Below are 25,900 nucleotides of genomic sequence, written 5' to 3' on the forward strand. Positions count from 1 at the left end.
AACTGGACCTTGTCTCACACTATATACAAAAATCAACTCAAAACAGATTAAAGAAACATAAAACCTGAAAGTGTCAAACTACTAAAACAGGGGAAGAGCTACATGATATTGGCCTGGATGACAACTTTTTTAGATTTCACCTCGAAAGCACAGGCAACAAAGGCAAAAATAAACAAATGGGATTACATTCAAATAAAAAGCTTATTTAAAACAAAGGAATTAACAGAGTGAAGACACAACCTAGGGATTAGGAGAAAATATTTGCAAACCATATACCTGATAGAAAACTAATATCCAAACTGTACAAGAAACTCAACTCTATGGGAAGAAAAACAAGTAATCTGATCAAGAAATAAGTAAAGGGCTTTCATAGATATTTCTTTAAAGACATACAAATGGGTAACAGATACGTAAAAATTGTTCAGCATCACTAATCATCAGGGAGATGCCATTTAAAACCACAATGAGATATTACTTTACACCTGCTACGTGGCTATCATCAAAAGGACAAAAGACTAGCATTGGCAAGGACTGGAGAAAAGGGAACTTATGTACTGTTGGAAGAAATGTAAATTAGTGTAGCCATTATAGAAAATTGTATGCAGATTCCTTAAAAAACTAAAAAATAGATTTGCCATATGATCTAGCAATCCTACCTTTGGGTATTTACCCAAAGATTTTAAATCGGTATGTTGAAGAGATGTCTGCACACTCATGTTTATTGCACCACTATGCATAATAGCCAAGCTGTGGGATTAACCTAAGTGCCCATCAACAGATGAATGGAGTTTTGAAAATATGGAATGTATGTACAACAAAATAGTATTCAGCCTGAAAAAAGAAAGTTCGTAATTTGTGCCAACATGGATAGAATTGGAGAAGATATGCTAAGTGATAAGCCAAATGTAGAAAGGCAGATTACCACATGTTCTCACTTATATGTGGAATATAAAACAATTGAAGTTACAGAAGTAGAGAGTAGAATGGTGGTTACCAGAGGCTGGTGGGTAGAGGGGATGAGGAGATGATAAGCAAAGGGTACAAAGCCTAAGATTGGAGGAATAAGTCTGCTTCTTTTTGAGATCTGTTGCATAGCATAGTGAATATAGATAATAATTGAGTACTGTACATTGTATCATTAAGAGAGTATAGCTCCAATGTTCTGATCACAAAAATGTCAAATATTTAAGGTGATGGACAGTTTTATAGCTTAATTTATGATTCTACCTATATTTAAAAAATCACTTTGTACCTTATAAAACTATAATTTGTCAAAATATAAACTTTTAAAAGTATTAGTGAGGAATAAGGGATGAATGAAAAATAAAATGGTAAGACGAATACACAATCTATTCTGCAAGTTTTATATAGTTGCTAAATGTGGCCCACGAATTTGCCTGTAGCACCAGCAGAAAGTAAAAAAGGATAAAATACAAAATTTATAATCACCAAAATATGTAATCAAGCCAGTTTTCAGAAAGGTCACAAATGAGTTTTGAGAGAAACATTTTTTGTGTCTCTGCATTCTCAGAAGTATGCTGTATTAGTCTGTTCTCATGCTGCTAATAAAGACATACCCAAGACTGGGTAATTTATAAAGGAAAGAGAGGTTTAATGGACTCACAGTTCCACATGACTGAGGAGACCTCACAATCATGGTGGAAAGTGAAGGAGGAGCAAAGGCACATCTTACGTGGGGGCAGGCAAGAGAGTGAGTGCAGGGGGACTGCCCTTCATAAAACCATCAGATCTCGTGAGACTTATTCACTATCATGAGAACCACATGGGAAAAACCTACCCCCATAATTCAATTACCTCCTGCCTGGTCCCTCCCATGACACATGGGGATTATGCAAACTACAATTCAAGATGAGATTTGGGTGGGGACACAGTCAAACCATATTATATGCCATTGTAATTTTCATTTCGTTCATTCACTATTTATACAATGATTATTTCTTGAGCACCTTCTTTTTGTTAGGGTTGTGCTGTTTGCTTGAGGATAGAAAGAATAAAACAGGGCCAGGCGCAGTGGCTCATACCTGTAATCCTGGCACATTGGGAGACTGAGGTGGGTGGATCACCTGAAGTCAGGAGTTCGAGACTAGCCTGACCAACACGGAGAAACCCCATCTCTACTAAAAATACAAAATTAGCTGATCGTAGTGGTGCAATGCCTGTAATCTCAGCTACTCAGGAGGCTGAGGCAGGAGATCGCTTAAGCCTGGGAGGTGGAGGTTGCGGTGAGCCGTGATCATGCCATTGCACTCCAGCCTGGGCAACAAGAGTGAAACTCTGTCTCAAAAGGGGGGAAAAAAAAGAATAAAACAGAATCCATGTCTTACAGATAAGCAGGGTCTAGGGTAAAAGAATAATGGCTGTATCTTTCTTTGGCTTTCATCACTTCGTGTTTGAGTGGGGAGTGAGAAAATATCATGACAGGCAGGAGCAGACTTGGATTGAGGTTGCAATAGGAGATGAGGCCTAAAGGAGGATTTGAAACAAAAATGAAGCACTCATGTGGGCTGACAGTGCCTGGTCACAGAAACACCATTCATTCCTTTGACTTGACTACATCTATTTCTAACTACAATCTGTCATTTAAGGATACCTCTCGATGACCTGGACTCTGAGTTTGGGAGGTTCCTTGGATTCTTAGGAAATCATGTGGCTTTGGTGATAAAGTGAAGCCAGGTGGTAAGAGGATGCAAAGTCAGCTGGTTTCAGAAAGGCTCTGAACTGTGTGTGTGTGTACGTGTGTATACATATATTTATCACTAACAGAGTGATGTATGCCTGGTTGCCTGACCAAAGATGACCCTTTCACCTCTGTAAATAACCCTTAAAAGCTGTACATAGACTTAAAATTGCTTTTCCTCCTTTCTCCATCCAGAATTTATCTAATTTATCTTGGTCTTTTTGGGCTGCCATAACAAAATATCATAAACTCGGTAGCTTATACACAACAGAAACTTATTTCTCACAGTTTTGGAGGCTGGAAAATCCAAGATCAAGATGCTGGTAGATTTGGCTTCTGGTGAGGGCCCATTTCCTTTTTCATCTATGGTGCCATCTTGCCGTATCCCCACATGATAGAAGGGGCAAGGGAGCTCTTTAAGGCCTTTTTTTTTCTTTTAGAGACAAAGTCTCACTATGATGCCCACACTGGAGTGTAGTGGCTATTCACAGGCACAGTCATAGTGCACTGCAGCCTCAAAACCCTGGAATCAAGCAGTCCTCCAACCCCAGCCTCCTTACTAGCTGGGACTGTAGGTGCATGTCACCATGCTCATCTCTGAGACTCATTCATGAGGGTAGAACTCTGTCTTCATGACCTAATCACCTCCCAAAAGTCCCCATCTCCTAATGTCATCACCTTGGAGGTTAAGGTTTCAACATGTGAATTTTGGGTGTACACAAATATTCAGACTGTAGCAGAGGGAAGGCAGGAAGAATGATTTGTCACAGTGGCCACAGCTCCTGCCCAGTTATCATGGCCCTGTCTTCTGCCACTTTTAGCCATGAGCCCCTAGAAAGAGAGATGGCTCAGATTATCATACTGGGTCCTAATGATATGTATGTGAGTGACTTTGACCACCTGGACATTCAGCTTGTATTTCTAAGTGAAAATCATATCAAGAGTTATGTTTGTGTTCAGAGTTTTAAAATGAACAATGTCAGTTAAATAACACATTGTAAACCAAAAATAAAATTCGAAACGCCCCATCCATCTAAATGGAACCCTCTTAGCTAGGCGCCTTCCAAAGTTAACCTGAAAAACTAGTTCAGGCCATGATGAGAAGTGGGAGCTGGACATGCCTCATTTGTGCTCTCCTCTCTTTTGGAATTGCTGATAGAACAGACTCTAAGTCTGATAAGAAACATTTATAGTCCATTCTCTCTGAAGCCCGCTACCTGGAAGTGTCATCTGCGTGATAAATCCTTGGTCTCCACAACCCCTTATAGTAACTCAGACATTTCTTGCTTTTGATAATAACTCTTTCAACCAATTGCCAATCAGAAAATCTTTGACTCCGCCTATGACATGGGAGCCCCCACTTCCAGCTGTCCTGCCCTTCAGGACTGAACCAATGTACATTTTACATGTATTGATTGATACTGTTTGTTTGAGATGGAGTCTCGCTCTGTCGCCCAGGCTGGAGTGCAGTGGTGCGATCTTGGCTCACTGCAAGCTCTGCCTCCCAGGTTCATGCCATTCTCCTGCCTCAGCCTCCGGAGTAGCTGGGACTACAGGTGCCTGTCACCACACTCGGCTAATTTTTTGTATTTTTAGTAGAGATGGGGTTTCACCGTGTTAGCCAGGATGGTCTTGATCTCCTGACCTCATGATCCACCCACCTCAGCCTCTCAAAGTTCTAGGATTACAGGCATGAGCCACCGTGCCCGGCCTATTGATTGATGTTTTATGTCTCCCTAAAATGTATAAAACCAAGTTATGGCCCAACCACCTTGGCCACATGGTCTCAGGATCTCCTGAGGGTTCTGTCATGGGCCATTGGTCACTCACATTTGACTTAGAATAAATATCTTCAAATGTTTTACAGAGTTTGAGTGTTTTTATCAACAGCATGATGCTAGCATATGTGTTTCATTTTTAATTTGAAACAATAGATATCATAGTGATCTTTTCTGGACTGCTCTTGAGTAGGAAGAAGAAGAAGAGCAAACTCATTCAGAAGCCTGGATACTACACTTGAATTATTTAACAGGGTCTATCACTTAGAGTGGGGTTTGAAGGCTGTGTTGAGAAATAAGCATAAAGATCTTCAGCATGTTCACTAGAGAATAGCTTTCCCTTCTCGGCAGTGATCATCGTATCCCCATCCATTTTTCATGGAATATTGAGAAGTTGTCACATCTTAAGTTTCCCAAGAGAAAGCAGCACCACTTACTTTTCTTTGTCTTTGTTTCGTCTTTCAGTCCCAGCAGAAGTGCATCGTGATCTTTGCCCTGGTGTGCTGCTTTGCCATTCTGGTTGCACTGATCTTTTCAGCCGTGGACATCATGGGAGAAGATGAGGATGGACTCTCAGAAAAAAATTGCCAAAATAAATGTCGGTAAGAGGTAACAAACAAAAATTCTCTTTTAGGGGGCGGGCAAGACATCCAAAGAGGGCCTTGAGCAATGGAGAAGAAAATACATAAACACACGTAGTCATCCATCCAGGCTCCCCTTAGCTTAAGCTGAGGTGTGAATCTGTCCACTAGTACTCTTACTTTTAGGGCAAGTAATGAGTAATGATTGAATTCACTTTACAATCTGGTCATATTCTCTACAGGCTGGTGGGCAACAAAAAAATTTTTGTTAACAGTCAGCATTTCTGGAGACCACTGTATATGAGGTTTGTTTTGGGTGTTCATGATGAGCCTGTAAAAAATGAGTGCCCCAATGGACAAAGAACGCTGTGCTAGTTGTTCCATCAAATGTAAGTTAAAAAACACACGTCTCAGGGAAAATTCCAAATTAAAGTTAGGGATTGAAGAAGTAAGTGTGTCGATGAGAAGACACAGGGCTCCTCGACCTGTCCCAATTTAGCACACAGTTTGTTTTTAATCTAGAAACTACAATAGCTTTACGGTTTTATGTATGCATTATGTCTCTTCAGTTACATTAAGTAGCATTTCCTGGGGGCCATTGCTGACTGGCAGAGACATCACAGTGTAATTTCAACCCCAGAAATCTCCTCATCAAACTCTTCTCTGAGCTGCTACCATTTTTTCAGGTTCGGGGAGGGTGAAGAAAAGTACCAAAAGCAGGCAGATAGAGAAGAGGTCTATTTTTATATACGTATTGCTGCAAAGCTGAAGTGAGGCCACTAAATTACAACAGTGATTATAAATTAGAGCTTATAATAAATTTAAATTGTTATATTTCCCAGTGGAAAGCATTAGCCTAATACCCCCCCAACTTTCCTAGCTTAAAATAAACAACAACCTGGTAATGTGTATGTGAGTTTTATCCTGGATATTTTGCTTTGAGGTTGAATGTTCTGGTGCAGGAAATGTTCTGAAAAGACAATTGGCATTTTTTTTTAACCCGTGGTACCTTATAGTCTAGTTACCAGGCAACAGGTATTACATACAGAGCAGAGTATAAAAGAAAGAAATCAAAACACATTTTAGATTTTCTTCCTTCATGTTAGAAAGGTGTTCCATAGTATTATGTAGCCATAAAAAGGAACAAGATCACATCCTTTGCAGGGACATGGATGGAATTGAAAGCCATTATCCTTAGCAAGCTAATGCAGGAACAGAAAACCAAATACTGCATGTTCTGACTTATAAGTGGGAGCTACATGATGAGAACACATGGACACATGGTGGGGAACAACACACCCTAGGGCCTGTTGGAGGGTTGGGGTGGGAGGACAGAGAGCATCAGGAAGAATAGCTGATGAATGCTGGGCTTAATATTTACCTGGGTGATGGGATGATCTGTGCAGCAAACCACCATCACCCACATTTCCCTATGTAACAAACCTGCACATCCTGTACTTGTACCCCTGAACTTAAAAGCTGGAAATAAAAAAAGGTATTTCATAAATATATTTACTTCCCAGACTGGATTTGGGTGAAAAATTGTTTTGTGATTACTGTAATGAAAGCAACAGAAGAACAGTTGGTTACTGTCATCTTTTGCTAATGCTGTTACATGTCAAATATACATAGACGAGGGGCCCATGACTCATATTTACTGAGTGAGATCACACTGCTTCTCTCTCTTCTCACCTTAAAGTGAAGAGTGCTGTGTATTTTAAATGCAAACTCGAACACCTAGAAGGCAATTTCATAGAGGTCAAACCATAGCAGTTTCCTTAAGACAAAATACCTGGTCATTTCAATGCACATTACCAGGTATTGGTAATTTTCAACAACAAAAGGTCATTTTTTTTCACTTGGAGGAAGCTAAAATTTGCTTTAATTTTTATTTTTAACTCATGCAACTGGAATTGGGGTCTGGCTATTTCTTCTCTCAATCAGTAACTAAATTCTAATGACTTAATACTACTTCTTCCACCATCTAGAAAATATTATTCTAGCTACTACGCGTTCTCCTTTCCTTTGGGTGGTTGGACTCACTACCCTGGTTACTAGATAACATATATCATATATATATGATATTACATATGATATATGATTTTATATATATAGAGAGAGAGAGAGAGAGGGAAGGAGGGAGAGGGAGAGAGAGGGAGAGAGAGAGAGAGAGAGAGAGAGAGAGATCTTCTGCAGCTTCTTGCCCTGTGCCCTGTGTTTCTGTTCTGCATTCTCAGACATTACAACATACACTTCTTGTATGTCTGCCCTAGAACTGGTATCTTGCTTCCCCTAACTTCATCCCCAGGAAGTTTCTGCTTTTGCTCCTCTCTCCAATGCACAGGATGAGGAGGTAGGGTTGCTGCATTTCCTTATACCCTAATCCAGTTTCCAACCTGTTGTTTCACCACCTTTTCTGGATTATTCTCATTTGAATTTGATTTGATCTTCCACAAGCTCCTCCTGATTCGGTCTGAGGACAACTGTGGGCTTTAGGTCAGTGTTGATATCAGGGTTGACAGAATCCTTCTGGAAGTCATATTCTGCCAACAGAGGGTACTCCAGGTGGATGCAACATTTCTGGAGTTCCTCAATCATTTCCTGGGGAGTGAGCCTTTTGTGTCTGGCTAACAGACCTCCACCCATCCATCTTATCCCTTGCCAATGTTTTTAGCAACTTAAGAATTTACTTCTCAAGACTCTAGCCTTGCCATTTTTTAAGCATTTCAAATCAATACATTTAAAATCCACTTCACCCTCACACCTACCTGTCAGCAAGCAACTCCACTTCCAAGCTAGCCTGATGCGGTTAACAGCCATGGACTTTGAAATTAGGAAGATCTGAATTTAAATCTACATTTACTACTTACTAACTGTAAGCTTGGGGAAGCTATGAATTGAATTATTTCATTCATCCTCTATTGGGAGAGCACCAAGAGACTGCACAAGGAGTTACAGTAGAGTCATGAGACTGTTGTGGCAATTTACGGTGGTCACAGCTACAATGGGTGATATGGTTTGGCTGTGCCCCATTCAAATCTCAACTTGTATTGTATCTCCCAGAACTCCCACGTGTTGTGGGAAGGACCCAGGAGGAGGTAATTGAATCATGGGGGCCATCTTTCCCGTGTTATTCTCGTGATAGGGAATAAGTCTCACGAGATCTGATGGGTTTATCAGGAGTTTCTGCTTTTGCATCTCTCTCATTTTCTCTTGCCACTGCCATGTAAGAAGAGCTTTTCATCTCCCGCCATGATTCTGAGGCCTTCTCAGCCCTGTGGAACTATAAGTCCAATTAAACCCTTTTTTGTTCCCAGTTGCACGTATGTCTTTGTCAGCAGTGTCAAAACGGACTAATAAAATGGGGATGTCAGGGTCTGGGAGAGTGGCCTGACATAGTGAAATGAATAAATTTGCTGTGGGACACCTCTTCACCCTTAATGGGTTATGAAAACTTTTAATTTCATTTTCCTTAAAAATGATAGATTAAAAAAATCTGTCTCACAAAGTTTATGAGGATTCAGTAAATTGTATAAACCCACAGCAAAGCATCAGGAAACTCATTAAAAAATAATATGCAAATGTTAATTATCTCCTTGTTCCTCCAAAGATTCTAGAAATTCCTCTTCTGTATTCACAACGTACTTCCTTTTCCTCCCACTTCTTCACTTATCTTGAATCTATCCTGATTTTAGTCTTTGGTTCTATGGAAATATACAAAGACCAATCACATGAGAGCAGAGGCTATTTAGTTAGAGTTTGCAGCAACAAGGGAGTCACCCACCATCAATTGTGTTTTGCAGAGACTCAAAGGTAGGCAGAGAAATGGGAAAGCTTCATCGTGGAAGAAAGAAGGCTCTAGGTGTGCTCTGATTAGGGGCTATTGGCTTGGGTAGGCTGTAGGTGGGATAACTAGAAGTGACATCCTATGTAATTGGTTAGAGAGTCATATTTGACTTTTTCTGGTTGATCCTGAATTGAAAGTAGGAACAAAAAATTAAGGAAGCTGTTGGTCATTAATCAAGTCCCGGCCATTTGGGGCCAATTGTTACAGAAATTATTGTTTGGCTTTCTGGATTGTTACTAGAGATAGCAGTCTGACTTCCTACAAGTCTAACTTACAGCAGACTGCCTTCCTGGGCTGGTTATTGCAGATAAGGGGTTAGTTTCCTGGGCAGGAGTCTACAGATTGTGCAGCCTTCATATATGATTTGGCCATTGTACATTTGTTTATTCAGTCTCTTACCTCCCTGAAGCTCCTCCTCTATCATCCCCTTCTGTCTTAATTTTCCCCCCATCCATTTGCCAGATCATGACTAGCATATCACCATGCTTCCTGCAGCATCCTGAAGTCTCACTTGGATTTTTTTTTTTTTTTAATTTTTTTTTGCCTCGATCTGGCAGCAAATTCTTAAACTGGTTGACTCCTGGTTTTACCCATCCTTGTCCTCAGGGCAGCCTCAGCCATTGGTCCAGGCCCTCGTAAGTCTGCAGGAGAGTGTTCAGTTATAGATTCCTCCAGGCAGTCATGTCCCTGGTAAAAGAGGTGAGGGCTTTTCGGAGAAGCACCATTGAATATACTGGTGCTGACACAGACCAGTAGGAAAATCCACTGGTCTGCAGAAGCTCGAACATGCCAGTCTCAACTTAAACCTTTCTCTAGAAAATTCCAGTCCTTCCTCTCATGACCTCTTCCCTTTCCTGGAGCTAACCTCCCTGGACTCCTTCCCAGACTTTACCTGAAGGTGGCGCTAACTCTACCCCATGATACTCAGTTTCCAATTACTTTGTACTGAAGTCCAATGGGTTCTCTTTCTGCTTTTCTCCGTGTGTTGTCACTATTATAAAGTGCTGCTTGCTCATTTCAACCTTTGCTGAGATCTTATTACTTTATCGTTAAACTCCTTCTGTGTGTGTAGCGCTCCTCACTTTTGAAAGTTGAAAGAATATCAACATTTACAGTCTGTCAGCATCTCATCACAGTTTTGACAGTCTCTCCCAAAGACCTCTTCATCTGGTGTACTCTTTCTTAAATATAGTACTTTAATTCATCTTATTTCTGCTAACTAGCCTTTCTGTCCTCTAATAAGATTCCCATTCTGATTCATTCTGCCCACTCAAAGTTTTTCCAACTTTCATATGCCTCTCTAAAAAATGTATCTGTCTCCCTATAAAAAATTCTTATGATTTTTTTGTCTTACTTGTTTTATTTCTTCCCCCTTTTATTATTTTGCTGCTAGATTACTGCACTAATAGTGGATAATTTTATCATAATTTCCCTTACAAATCTACAAAATATCAAAGGCTCTAAACTTATTTTCCAAATGTCTTTTAATGAGCCTCAGTTGTAATGCCCCAAAAATAAGATCTTTGACCTCAGTAAATGACCTTTTTCTTTGTCTCTTTGTATTGGATTTCTGGGCACTTCCACCATTTCCCAATGTGTTTTAAATGATTTATTTGGTCCTTATAACTTTAAATCTCCATGTCACTTTTGTTACCTGAGGGGGTGAAAGACACATTTTCTAGTTTCTACTAGTAACCTACATGTCAGTAGGCCTGGGACATCACTGATAGGTAAGGAAAGTTCAAACTGCTAGTTTAGGTTGCATGCATCCTGTGACTTGGCTATTTTGCAATTTGCTAGTGGCCCTAATCATCCTCTTACCTCATTCTTGTGAGAGGTAACTACAAACGGTGAAGTTTCCCACACATCATGTCCTCAGGGACCAGCAGAGACATTGGAGCTGAGCTCCAGGTGCTGCTCCAGTGCAGAACACCTGCTCTCACATGAACACCCACCCTTTCAGAGGAGAGGTCTTCATTTTGTATATATAGCTACTTCCATCTTCCCTTCCCCCCACACAGAGCTATCCTACATCAGTCATTTTCAGTTACTACTCCACCACTTATTAGAGACACTATTAGACACTCACTAGAAGAGGGACTTTTGTTGCTATTCCTCCCTGACAAATACACACAGAACCAGTCAGCATCCTTCTCCTCCCTGACTTCAGGCCAATCCTCATGACAATACGGAAATTAATTTCTGCAAAGTGTCATTAAGCAAGCTGAGTAAACATACCGTCTTGGGTGGGCTAACATTGCCATATAATCATATTGATGAGCATGTGTCACCTATTTTATCTAGGTAGTTATGGCAGCCTCTGTTCAAGACCTCCTCACACTTGCATCTCATCTTCCTGAAACAGCCCCCATGCCTGGGTGGCTACCGGTCTAGGTTGGCTCACTCTTGCCCACATATCTTCACATTCGTTTTAGCTTGCTCACTTAGTCTGAAGTATGAAGGAAATGGAACAACTCAGTCTATCTATCTGTATCATTATATCTCAGTCTCTATCTCTAACCTATCTAATCCCCATTATTCCTGACTCCAGAAATTTTCTTTCATCCTAAATTGAATAGATTTGGGTCTGTACAAAAGGGGTCCCATGTAATATTATAGGCTGGGTAACCAATGTATAAGTTTCCACAGCAGTTCTCCAATAAGGAGTGTCCTAGATCACCAAAGGCTGGTCACAGAAAGTATAGCAAGGGCCAAATTCACTTTGTAATATACCACCCCTTCACACATAGACTTTTTGTACATCCTTTCTAAATTTTCAAGTTTTTCTATTAAAAAGCTGACTACTTTATATTTTTCACCTACTTTATTTGCTGAATCTCTTCCTCTGACCTATCATTTCTTAAAAAATATCTACAGACATCTAGATTTATATCTAGATTTATATCAATAAGCGGCTATGCTGCCGCTTCAGCATAGCACACACATAATTTGGTTCATCAATATATGACATTCCTAGAAGACAGTATTGAGAGACCACTTTATTTGTTGACAATTACCTCCTAGTATTTTGTCACTTTTCTGTTTAGTATCATGACCTTATAGTGATCTTAACAGACTCAGCTTGCTCCAGTGGACTTTAATCATTGTTTTCCCTTTTAATGCCCAAATTGTCACTAGGCCAGTGAGAGCCACCTTTTGTACTTTTTGACACTATTCCAGGGATCTCTGAGAGCCGCCTTGCTTTTTGGCAACAGCAAGCTTTTCTAGTGCTATTTTAAATTAGCTTGCTTTGAGACGTGGTATTGTCTACATTCAAATGAGCCCTGGTTCCTTTTCATGAAGACTTCTATTAAAGACCAGAATCTAAGTTCTGTGGCTGTCCTTATATTGTCGTCCAAGGGTATTGGTGATAGACACAGTGATACCACAGGAAACATTCTTAAGCTGCAGTAATGAACAATTGTATGGTACTAAAGAATTGTTCAGCACTGACTGAACAGTACTTCTCCCTCCCTCCTTCCCTCTTCCTCTCCCTTCATTTCTTCATATTCCAGACATAAGCATGTGGACTATAGGGCCAGATTACCTGGGTTTGAATCTGGCTCTACCACTTAGGAGCTTTGCAGTCTTGGGGAAGTTTCTTGATTTTACTGTGCCTCATTTTCTTTTCATCTGTATATTGTAGACAAGTATTGGGTCTTGTGTGAAAGGCTTCTTTAAAGACTAAATATGTTAATGTGAGTACCTTTGGTATAATAGCATCTGTCATATAATAAATGTTCAATAAATATCCACTATTATTCTTCTTATTAAGGGGAAGAAGTTTATTGCAGATGTTTGCAGTTTTTTTTTTCTTACTTTCATCTTACTTTGCTCCAAAATGGGGGAGAGCTTATTATCATTTTTCACCCTCTTCTTAAGCTATAAATTTTTCCCTTTATCTACATTAACTTTGACCTATTTTGCTTTGTATTGACAAACCCAACTATGTTTTTAAATTACAGCATTGCTCCCAAATTTAGGAGATCCCATTTGGTTTTGGCTCCTTATTTGAGATCTGAGCACTCTTCTGACTGCCTAAAAAAGAAAAAAGAAGGTAGTCTAACTTATTCTTCTTACCCCAGAGGAACTCTGAAGAATGTAAAAGCCTAGAGCCCTTGATACTACAAATGGATTTCCAGGGCACTAAATGAAAAATAGCGATGAAAAGTAGAATAAAGACAAAAACTATCTCTAGAGCCTTTTATTTTATATCCTCTCCTAGTTTCCCCATTTGAGCTGACAGTGAGCCTATCGCCTGTATGATATTCTGAAGTATTTTCCCTTTTATCAGTGCCAGTATCTATTTCTTCTGGAATTTTCTATGATCTAAGAGGAGAGAGAAGCATTTATGTTTAATTCACGATGTTAAACATAAGTGAGTCATTTGATCCATTTCTTATTGGCTCCCTCTCTTTTCCAGTTGTAAATCCCTTCCACTTCCCTCCCCTTCCCTTCCCTGGGTCTCTGTTTAGAGATTGCTTTGGTTGAGAAGATGGCGTCCACCTGATGTAACTCCTTCAGCTTTCTTTCCAACTCAGAATCCCCCAAGTGACTTCCTTTGTCCCTCCCTCCTTCGATTTTTATCTCAGAGGAAGAGATGTTCCTTTCCTTTTCTAAAACTAGCCCCTCTGTCAACACACTGAATCCTGTGGAAATAAATGAAGGCCAACCCCATGAGAAAAGTAAAGGTTATTTATTCTGAGCTTCTATAGCAAGAGACTCAGCCACCATCACTTGCATTTTGGCAGAGACTCAAGGGCTGGCAGAGGAGTGGGAAAACTTTGTAATAAGGAGAAATGAACACTACATGTCACTTTCCCTTTTGAGCCTCTATGCCTTCGAAGGTCATCTGCATTCTCCCAGAGTCCTGAGCTGAAGAACCTCATCCCTCTTTGATTCTTCACTTTTTTGCCCCCTTTCTCCAAATAAAAGTCCAGTCCTGTAATGGGAACTTTGGTCTTTTATTGGAGTTATCAGCATTTCTGTTTGTTTGTTTGTTTCCCTGAATAGATCAAAAGCTCCCTGAGAACAAGGAACCCATCTATCTGTCTCTTTCTGTGCCACATGCAGTCTCTCACACTGGGCTGAGTGGCTACCATTTTTTAAGTGGGCAATAGTTTCCATGAAAATACAAGTATAAATTACAGAAAGAATAGTGTTCATTGAGATAATATGTATTATTACATTACTTTATTATTCCTCCATAGTAGAATATGCCTTAGATCAAACCGAGAATTATGAGAGAAGATACAGTAGTTTATAGATTATATATGTAAAGACTATCATGTAGAAATGAGTTAGAAAAAGAAACTTGTAGAGGAGTTGTTAAAATGAAATAGAATAGTCTGATGCTATACTTTTTTTCTAACTAGCATTGAATAAATAACTGTTAATAACTGGAAATGGGAGATAGCTTGATTTTAAGTGAAGGAAAAGAGAAGTCTCCAAACACATTTAAATAACAGATATTTTTATGCTTCTGAACTCTACTCTCCTATGAGATGGCATGTATTAATATTTTCATTTCACCATTGAATCCAGTAAGATTCAAATTTCCTGAACTATGAGATTTGATTAGCCCAATATCCAGAAAGTATTGTTTACATTCCACAGCTAAAATTTAAAAGATTATGTTAAAAATAATGTTTCATCTCTAGCATTTAATATTTAAAGGAGGAAATCCGAGAGAGTGTGACACTCCCCTGATAGTCTATAATTACCACTCTAAGAAGCAGCAGAAGCTAATTATTTCAAAGTTTTGATTTTAATGAAACTTAATATATGATTAATGATGTTGACATTTCCTGTCACCAGGTTTGTTCTCCAAAAAGATAATTTGAATGTGATATGTATTTTTCAAAAAGTTCACTGAACCCTTATAGGCACAGTCATACCTGATAATCATGAGTAGTGTTGAAAACAGAAAGTATGGCTGTGTTTTCCACAGACAACCTGTTTCAACTGCCTTGTCAGGAAGAGGCCCTATGTGTAATCATTCTCATAGTAACACCTAAGAGCCCAACCTGAATCTGAGGCAATAGGAACATTGATGGAGGGAGTGGAGTGGGAAGAAAAATAAAGAGAAAACTGGAGTTGATGTGTCTGATGGGTATTCTTATATTTTGGTTATAGACCTGTAATTAGAAATTTTTCTAATCAGAACTTCCAGTTAAAGTAATTGCCATGGTCACAAAGACTATATTGAGAAAAATTTTAAACAGAAAAATCTGTTAAAGCCTCATAGGACCTCAGCTTCCAAAACCATAGAATTTAGACATTTAGAACAGGTTGCAATGTTGGAATGCAGCATTTCAGAATGGGTTTATGCTTCAGAGGGGAAACTTTGAACTGTGAGTCTAAAAGGCATGGTAGCAAGCAATAAAAGATTCTGCAAACCAACATGAACTACAAATCCAAAGCAGTTTTCAGATATTACTCACCCTGGATGCAGCGATATGTTTGCAACATGAAACTTAGGTAGGTTCAGATGACCTAGGATAGGTTTCCTGTTGTCCCTTCAAGCTGAGGAAGTCATCTAAACTCAGCCTCCATACTCCCATTTATAAATTGATGAGAAGTCGTCTTCCATGCTGCTGTGAGACAGAAATAAGATAATTCACGTGTAGAAGACTGCAAAGTGCTTTACAAAGTGAGGTATTATATGATTCGCTTGCTTATTTATTTATCTATTTATTTGAGACAGTGTTTTGCTCTTGTTGCCCAGGCTGGAGTGCAATGGCGTGGTCTTGGCTCACTGCAACCTCTGCCTCCCAGATTCAAGGGATTCTTCGGCCTCAGCCTACTGAGTATCTGGGATTACAGGCACCCACCACCATGCCCAGCTAATTTTTGTATTTTTAGTAGAGACGGGGTTTCACCACGTTGGCCAGGCTGGTCTCAAACTCCTGACCTCAGATGACCTCCCAAAGTGCTGGGATTACAGGTGTGAGCCATCACACCTGGCCGATTTGCCTATTTTTTGAGCCACACTCAAAGCTCAAAGGCCAATAGCATCCAATGTGAGAAATGTCATTTCTAAAATATAATCTACTGCCTCATGAGGTCTATACTTTTATGAAAATAGAAGAGAAAATAGGAAGTATTAGGCAGATGCTTTCTTACATTTACCTTGCAATTCTCAGAGCCATCACAAGCCATTGAGAAGCTTCAGTGGCCTGGCCCTTGCTGGGCAGCAGAGGTCAAGGTGAAGTGTGTGAGACATGACCAAGAGCTCACTCAGGCTCTGCATCCAGGAGACCTGATTGTGCATCTCAGCTCGTCTACCTGCTGTGCAAACTTGGTCATTTAAGCAGCCTTGATTTGAGTGTAGAATGATGGTGATCATACTATTACATATTCTACAGAGTTTTATAAAAAAAAAAAATGGATGATAGTGTGTAACTTGTTTGACCAAAACAGAGAAATGTATAGATCAGAGATCCCTTCCTTCCGGGTTAATCTACAAAACTCATCATCTTAGATTTACCTTATTTGACTTTGCTTGTTTTATTACATCCATATTCCCAAGTTATTTCGTTACATCCTTGCCTTTTAAAACAAGTAACTATGTATGCAATTGAAAAACTAATATATACAGATGATAATAATGTCAACAATTCAGTTTTACAATGAAAAAGTCCGCCTCTTATTGCAGGCCCTATGTCCCCTTGCCCAGAGGCAAACACTGCTAACACTTTCTTATATATCTTCCCAGAAATACGATTTTATATGAGGATATTTGTATTGTGCATGTTTATGTATCAGTCCCTTTTTTCTCACAGATGGGAGCATATGGACATGATGTACCATGAACGATTTTTTTCCACGCCTTTACGTATTAAGACAGATAGATCCATGGCTGCATGGCACTCATTGTATGAATATGATATAAATAATGCAACTAGTCCTTTGTTGATTTGAAAGACATTTAGGTTCCTTGGGGATTTTGTTGTTAGTGTAATGACCAGTGCCACAGTGGAGATCTTTATCGATCCTGGAACACATTTAGCCTAGGTAGTAGAATATCTTTAAATTCCTAGAAGTGGAATTGCTAGGTGAAAGGGTAGATGTGGTTTAATTGTGGATAGACAGATAGTACAAGTTGGATTCTTAAGAGTCTGTATCATTAATGTTATGATTATTTGTTTTCCCCCACGATTGTCAACATCACATATTATCAAATTCTTTATCTTTGTCAATCTGATAAAAGAAAAAATGTATTTTTAAAAATTATGAGGAGTGTTGAAAATCTTTTCACATGTTTATGAGACATGTTTACTTCTTCACCTGTGGCTTGCCTATTCGTGTCCTTTGCATACATAGGAGAAATATGGTTTGATAGAGGATTCAGTAAAACATCAACGTATGAGACCAATACAGTAATCAAAATAATTATTGTATTAGTAACAAAATAAATAACATCACTCACAGAGCACATCTAATTTATCAGAGAGATATAATTAGATTTTGGAGCCTTTCTTTTTCATCATATTAGAAATATCAATTTTTAGGAGATTTTCATAGGCAGTTATTAATGTTTTACCTTCATAGAATATTGAAAATTGATTATTTGTGCATATATAAGGTGAATTTTCACTGTGAGCTCTTTGCTTCAATAATTGTAACATTTCCTCTATAAGATGAATGAGGGCTGTCCCTTATTAAAAATGAAGTACTTTATTCTGAGCACTCTTTCAGAAATATTGCAGTCTGGGATATTCAATCATTTGGCTAGATGTAGCTTCTATGCAGATGCTTTCTTATTTTTACCACGCAATTCTCAGTGATGCTATTTACTAGTAACTGAAGTTAGAGTCAACTATCATATTTTGACTTGATTTTCACATTATTTAGTCTCCAGGCAGATCTTGGTAGTCCGTTCTTACTACAAAAGGATCTAGAACTACATCTCCAAATGGTGTGGACTGTGGTTCATGACAAATGACCGGTTTTGGGATATTATTTGGTGTTATGACAGCTATCACTTATTGTGTATCTATAATATACCAGCCACTAAAAGGACCCAGTGTTATCTCATTGATTCTTATACTAAGGCAGATATTGTGATACTAATTTTACAGATGAAATAAGTTTAAACTTTATTAAATAATCTACCCTAGTAAGGGGTCAAGCTGAGTTCCATTAGGGAGGAAAAACTCTTTCCTTGACCTCTTGGTTTCAGTGGCAGCAGCCCTGAATATTGAACTGACAAAAAATAGGGTAACAGGAGAAAAAGGTTTATTTTATATGCATATGGATGGGCTCTCACAGAAATAAAATAAAAACTGTAAAGAGGTGGTCAGACCCAAACACTTGGATACTAATTTTACAAAAGGGCAATTCATGTCCTTTGCATACATAGAAGAAATATGGATACAAATCTGCGGAGAAATAACAAGAGAAAGAAAAAGAGTTTTGAGCTTCTAGAGGAAGTAAATTGTGGAAAAATAAATGTGAGAAACTAATGGAAGATAAGTGTAATTTAGTAAAGTTTGTTTCTACAGCCCCATCTTGCTGCCAACTTTCTGTACTATTCATGACCATGAAAGTCCCCTGGGAAAGAGGATTCATGGCAGCCCTCATTTCTCAGAAGTTTCTGCTCTTAGTCAGATAAGGGAGGTTCCAAGAAGGTTTCTTTCATCTCAAAATAGTCTGTATGCCAAAGTGGCGTATTTTGGGGTGGCATATTCTGATTCCTTTCTGTTTAAATCCAGCTTTGACTGGCTGACCTGATTTTTATGCTCCCAGGGCCAAGTCAGGGCTGCTGCGATGAGGGCTGCCTACCAAAGGGCAGAGGGTTGCCACGATGTCTGCTACGTTGTCCAACATGCTGCATGCCTCCACGGCCCAGGGAAGCTCATATCACGGCGTTTCCTGTAGCACACATCTTGCTTTCAGTCTCTGCCTCAGTGTTTTTCTTTTATTTTATCCAATAATATGAGCATCTTCAATCATTACACTTCAGTTGTTGATGCATACCCACCTTTATTTCCTGAACCTGCTGGGATGGGATGGAATGGAAATGTATAGTAGGTGTAGATTCAGGTTTTATGAGAGTAGATGAAGTGTCTTATATCCCAGAAATGAGCCCCAGGAAGACATGTTGATTCTGAATCACTATAGCCCCTCACAAAGCTTGCCCATACAATACTGTATCCCAGGTCGTAACACTGGGCTTCTCTCTGGATTTCCCCACCTTGAAACTTTTTCCTCATATTCTGTTGGTGGGAGTGTAGATTAGTACAGCCACTATGGAGAACAGTATGGAAGTTCCTCAGGAAACTAAAAACATACAGTTCTCTACCATCTGATTCAGCAATTCCACTACTGGGTATATATTGAAAAGAAAGGGAATCAATATATCAAAGAGTTATCTGCATGCCCATTTGTATTATAGCACTATTCACAGTAGCCAAGATATGCAATCAACCTAAGTGCTCATCAGTGGATGGGTAAATAAAGTAAATGTGGTATATATATATATATGCAATGGAATATTATTCAGCCATAAAAAGAATGAAATCCTGTAATTTCCTGCAACATGGATGGAACTGGAGGTCATTATGTTAAATAAGTCAGCCACAAGGAGACAAATATCGTATGTTCTCACTCATATGTGGGAACTAAAAATGTGGATCTCATGAAGATATAGAGTAGATTGGTGGTTACTAGGGGTCAGGAAGGAGAGAGTGGACAAAGTAGGGAAAAGGATATAAATGGATTTATTACCATTGAACCTTACACTTAAAAATGGTACATTTTAAAATGTTGTTTTTAGAAAAAGAAACTTTCCCGTAACCAGTCCCTGATACACTCCTGCCCTCATCCTCTGGGAGACCGTGGTCCTGAGGTCTCAAAGTGGTTCCCTAAGGACCCACCAGAGGCATTGCCCAGAAGACAGAGACCTTTCCAGCGAATGCATTGCTGACTGTTGAAACTTCTCCATTGATTTCACTACTCAAAGAAAAAAAAAATGTTTCTGAATTTTGCAAGCCTTTAAGATATAAATCCTTGCATTGGATTTTCTTATAGCCCAAATTCATCTGAAGGCTTGGGTCGGAAGATTGTTTTTGTACATTAAATATGGGTTAACTTTGAGATCCTGTAGGATCCTCTGCTTTGTTATGTACAAAGTTCTGCTACTCGACAGTCAAGTCCCCTGCTGCCTGAACAGCTCCATCTTTTGACATCCCCTCTTTTAGCAACTTCCACGCTCTGCTGTGGTCATTCCAAATGTTTTCCTGGGCCCTAAAAGCACCAAGCTCTCCCAGCCTCAGTGCCTTCCTGTCTTTTGCTTTCTCTGCTGGGCACAGCCTTCCTCCTTGTCTCTCTCTTTTGGATTTCACCTGAGGCAACCCCTCCTGCAGGAGATGTGCTCCGTTCACCTTGTTCCCTGTGAGGTTCCTGTCCTGGGTGTTACCACACTGCCCAGAGCTGACCTCTGTTATAGTACTCGGTATCTACGAGTGAACGTCAAGTATTAGTTTTTTCAGTAATGTAACCAGTCTTCGTAGGAGTCTTATTTTACAAAATTAGTATCACAAAGTCATCAAAAATTCCGGTTAGAAATGTGGACTAGAAACACTTCAGACTTTAGCTCAGTCCATAATATTGAGCAGAGCCACTTGATGTAAAAGCTCTTTGTGAGTTTGGTTGTCTTTCCTTTTGTGTTGATATTTTTGAAAAGGCATTGCACTGGTCATTAGAAAAATGCAAATCAAAACCACAATGAGATACTATCTCACGCCAGATAGAATGGCGAGCATTAAAAAGTCAGGAAACAACAGATGCTGGAGAGGATGCAGAGAAATAGGAACGCTTTTACAGTGTTGGTGGGAGTGTAAATTAGTTCAACCATTATAGAAGACAGTGTGGCAATTCCTCAAGGATGTAGAACCAGAAATATCATTTGACCCAGCAATCCCATTACTGGGTATATACTCAAAGGATTATAAATCATTCTATAAGGACACATGCCCATGTATGTTTATTGCAGCCCTGTTCACCATAGCAAAGACTTGGAACCAACCCACATGCCCATCAATGACAGACTGCATAAAGAAAATGTGGCATTTATACACCATGGAATACTATGCAGCCATAAAAAGGGAAGAGTTCGTGTCCTTTGCAGGGACATGGATGAAGCTGGAAACTATCATTTTCAGCAGACTAACACAGGAACAGATAAGTAAACACCACATGTTCTCACTCATAAGTGGGAGTTGAACAATGAGAACACATGGACACAGGGTGGGGAACATCACACACTGGGGCCTGTCAGGGGGTGGGGGGCTAGGGGAGGGATAACATTAGGAGAAATACCTAGTGTAGATGACGGGTTGATGGGTGTGACAAACCATCATGGCACGTGTAGACCTATGTGACAAACCTGCTCGTTCTGCACATGTATCCCAGGACATGAAGTATAATAATAAAAGGCATTGCTAAGTGAGGGACTTTGCCCCCTTAGTTTTAATCTATTAAGAACATTATGCACAGGGCAGTCTAGGACTCTAGAAGTATTAACATCAAATGTCATGGATCTCTCAAAATATTTCTAGATGAATGAGTATTGAGTTTGGACTTTGGTCCGAGATTAATGAAAGTTGAATCGGGGGTATTTTGAACAATATAAGGCACACTCAATTTATATGTGAATCAATCTAGCCTGGAAATGTAATATTAAACATTGATTATGTTGCTTTGTATCTGCTGTGTCTCTTTCCAGGTTCAGGCATTAGCAATTATGTTTTCAGAGGCCTCAGTTTTCATTCTGTCTTGGGAATCAAGGGATGCTAGAAGGTCCCTTCCAGAGGGCAATTATTTTTTGGCGTTTCCGTGAGAGATGAGTTAAGATAAGCCTTCTCAGAGGTGTACTTTGTTATTCTTTTTCTGATTGACCCTTTCCTCCCTATTACAACTTTGGTGAAGAAGGCAGCAGTGACATTTGTCCTTTGTATACATTACTATCAAATTTTTATTCCATGTTTAATCCTAAAGATGTCATGGAGGGCAAAGTCTTCTGCTGCTGTCCAGGGGTGCCCATTTGGTTAGGCTGGTAATGCAAAACTTGAGACACCATGTCTTAATCGCTGCACGCTAAACTGTCATCTCTTCTGAACGCAAGCTTGTTTGTGTCAGGAACTCTGGCTCATTCATATTTGCATTTCTGGCAGCTGGCACGGTGCCAGTGTATGTCATGTGCTCAAGTGCTGAGTCAGTAATATTGAACAAATGCAGTGTTGAAATAGCATATCTGACCCAGTAGTAACCCACACAGAGTGAGTGCTCAAAAAAATATTAAACCAGGATAAAGGATGAAAAGGAAGAAGGAAGTGGTTTGGGGTAAGAAGGGGAAACTGGACCACGGAAAGGGAAGCTTTCAAATCTCTACTCAATTTGCTGAGGAAAATTGAGAAAGCCACTTAATTTTTCCTCGTTTATATTTTCCCATCTGTAAAATTACGAGATCATCTAAGATGACCTCCAAAATCCCTTTTTCCTCTAAAAATATGTCTATGAAATGCCAAAAGATTGAGATAGGTGATGATGTATTTTATTAACATGTATGAAAAATGCACATATATAGCCACAGAATGTTTAAGCCTTTAGCTTTTTTTTTTTTAACATCTGTCAGTGTTCAATGGATGAATTTCTATTTTTTCAATCTGTCAATATTTAATAAAAGTCTCCTTTGTGTAAGGACTGTGCTAATGCTAGAGATACAAAGAGGAATGATGATTAGTTTCTACCATCAAGAATATGTGAGAGATCAGTGAGTTAAGAAACAACAGCCCTTCAGCATAAAAATGCTGCAATGAGGGATGTCTCTTGTGCTAAGGAGTCACAGGAAGGAGCTGCTGACTCTAAGGGATGAAAGAGCAGGCAACTGGATTCAAACGATTCCAGGCTTCCAAGTAAGGGCCACAGCATATGCCAAGATTTGCTGATGTGAAAAGGCTCAATCTTGTCACGGAATGGAAGGGAAGGAGGGATAGGAGACACAAACAAGATTGTGACCACCATGTGAAAGTCACACACACCAGGCTTGGAAATTATTTTGAAATGAACTGGGAGCCATTAAACAACAAGAATATGGACACAATTCTATTTGTACTTCATGGAAAAAGTTAATAATAATAAGGCTGATGAACCATTTTTTTTTTTCTCCCAAGAGTATACCTAGATGCCTGTTGGAGAATCCCCTGGGTGCTTATTAAAGTGCATGTGCTTAGGTTTCAATCTAATTCAAGAGGATCATAATTTCAGTGGGTTTGCCTCAGAAATCTACATTTAAAAAAAACTGTCTTACAACTTATGCAGTTTAAACTGTGGGAGCCACTAGGTAAGATAATGGAGAGTCAGTGGCAGGAAACTCATAAACATTGAATCTCTGTGAGTCCCTTGGTAGCCGGTTGATCTTAGCTAACTTACTCAATACCTGTGAAGCTGGGTTTTCCCTTCTGTAAATGGGTACCTGCTTCATAGGATTTCAGTAGGGATTAGTCGAGATAGCATACATAAAGCATCTAATGTACCAAGTTTGGGAGCACATCGCAATCACCTAGAGAACTCAAACTCTGTGCATAAGGTGTAGAGGACTCAAGAAACTCCCCGATGACATGGATTAGGAACCAGTAAGAGTTAACTCCCCTTCTCCTAAGGCAGACAGTCAAGATATACAAAAGGGGATATCCAATGACCTAAATGATTCTTAAAGTTTTAATTCAGATGGCTGGTTATATCAAAGTGTAGATGGAGAATGCAGTTCTATTTTGAACGTGGTAGTGTCCCTTGGATCACCTGAGTGGAGATGACCAGAAGCTGGTGCTGCATAATGGACAAGGACCTCAGAAAAAGCCCGAGGTGGTGATACAGAGTGGGCTGGCAAGTGGTAGTTGAAAAGAACATAGCCCCCCAGGAATGGGTGAGGTGGAGGATAAGAGGAGGCTTCAGGACTCACCTTCACATAAACACCAAATTTTTAAATTGTTTTAGGAAAAAGGCTGGGCACAGTGGCTCATGGCTATAATCCCAGCACTTTGGAAGGCTGAGGCGGGTGGATCACCTGACATCCGGAGTTCAAGAGCAGCCTGCGCAACATGGTGAAACCCGTCTCTACTGAAAATATAAAAATTAGCCAGGTGTGGTGGCAGCCACCTGTAATCCCAGCTATTCAGAAGGCTGAGGCACGAGAGAATCACTTGAACTTGGGAGGCAGAGGTTGCAGTGAGCCAAGATCACACGACTGCACTCCAGCCTGGGCGACAGAGTGAGACTCTGTCTCAAAAAATAAATAAGTAAATAAAACAAAAAATTTTCAGGAAAAAAAATGATTGAAGAAAATTGAAAAGAAATAGGAATAGGAAGAAAACCAGGAGAGGGCTTTATTTGAGAAACACCCTGAAAAGAGACTGTCAAATGCCATAGTAAAATCAAGTGAGACGGAAAGTTGCTCTAACGCAGAAATGCTGTCTTGCCAATGATGGGCTCTTTGGCCATGGTAGCTGGTCGGGTGGCAGGTTGATTCGGGAGAAATATTGGTATCTTTGGCTTTGTATTCTTACCTGAAATGCCTAATAAAAACCTCAGAGGCAGAAAGTAGTTGTTTACTACTCCTTGAGTGAGAAGAATACTTCCAAGCGTCTCTTGTTCTCGAGAATTATTTGTTATATATACATCAAATGTACTAGGCAAACTACAACTCATCACTGTGTTTTAAGGATGGCCACATATATATAACTATATAACTGTTCTCTATATATGTAGAACGTTTATATAGGTAGAACACATAAATATGTAGAACACATATGTATGTAGAACACAAATATGTAGAACACACATGTAGAACACATGTGAACACATGTAGAACACACATGTAGAACACATATGTAGAACATATATATGTAGAACATACATACATACATACATACACATATATATATATATGTTCATCTTGGTAATCTAGAAAAGGTTGTGTCCTGTGGAGAATCACAAGGATGGTTCTTAGTACAAAAACCAAAACCCACTCCTAATAGTTTTCTTTCTAGTTGTTAATGATTGACTAGTTACATCTTTATTCCTTGATAAAGTTTTTTTTGCTTTTGTTTTGTTTTGTTTTTAGCAACAGGGTCTCCTCTGTCACCCAGGCTGGAACGTGGTGGTGCAACCATGACTTCCTGCAGCCTTGACCTCCTGGGCTTAAGCAGTCTTCCCATCTCAGCCAATGCATGCCACCACACCCAGCTAATTTTTTTTCTTCTAACTAGAGAGTCGAGGTCTTGCTGTGTTGCCCAGGCTGGTCTTGAACTCCTGGGCTGAAACAGTCCTTTGCTTAAACCTCTCAAAAGGTTAAGATTACAGGTATAAGCCACTGTGCCTAGCTCTTGATAGAGTTTTAAATATTAATATGGTTATTCTTCTCTGGCATAAGAACATTTCTGGATAAAATAATTTACATTTTGAAAGTTAAAATTCCAAGTGCACTGAACTTCATATGGCAGATGACGACAATTAGACCGCAAACTACAACTCATCAGTGTGTTTTAAGGATGGCCTTTTTGCCTCCTAGTAAATTTGAAATGTGCAGCTCTGTTGTAACATTTTTAAGGAGTCAGCATATTTGAAATTCTCTATCTTGAGTTTTATTTGTTTGGAATTAGCTTCATTTAAAACTGTTAACAAATAATGAGGGGCTGTTCAGCACATTGTTCTGTTCTAGGGCTAATACAAGGAATTGCAGCTCACTATATTTTAAGTTTGAAACAGCAGTCAGTAAAGAACTCTATATTGTCAAAATATTATTCTATTTACTCATTTACTGAAGAAATCCACCAAATGAGCTATGCAGTCATATATATTTAAAAAATAAACTCATATAAAAGATGAGGCTGGTGCAGTGGCTCATGCCTGCAATCCCAGCACTTCAGGAAGCCAAGGTGGGAGGCTCCCTTGAGCCTAGCTGTTCAAGATCAGCCTGGGCAACATAGTGAGA

General features: G+C 39.4%; 1 protein-coding gene across 5 annotated transcripts in view; it reads left to right on the plus strand.

The window, feature by feature from the left end:
* The window catches only part of PLD5 (phospholipase D family member 5), a 436,159-nt gene that overhangs the window by 173,001 nt on the left and 237,258 nt on the right, over positions 1-25,900 (plus strand). For 4 of the 5 annotated variants that reach the window (XR_008527647.2, XM_054560813.2, XM_054560821.2 and 1 more), the window contains exon 2: positions 4,942-5,078. Coding sequence is in view for 4 of the 5 variants with exons in the window: in XM_024254143.3 (XP_024109911.1) it covers positions 4,942-5,078 (137 nt within the window). In the remaining variant the exon portion in view is untranslated. Of the gene's footprint in view, positions 1-4,941; positions 5,086-25,900 lie in introns of all 5 variants that reach the window. The other variant, XM_054560816.2, reaches the window with a different exon arrangement.

This window comes from Pongo abelii, chromosome 1, assembly GCF_028885655.2.
Source record: "Pongo abelii isolate AG06213 chromosome 1, NHGRI_mPonAbe1-v2.0_pri, whole genome shotgun sequence".
Classification (NCBI taxonomy): domain Eukaryota; kingdom Metazoa; phylum Chordata; class Mammalia; order Primates; family Hominidae; genus Pongo; species Pongo abelii.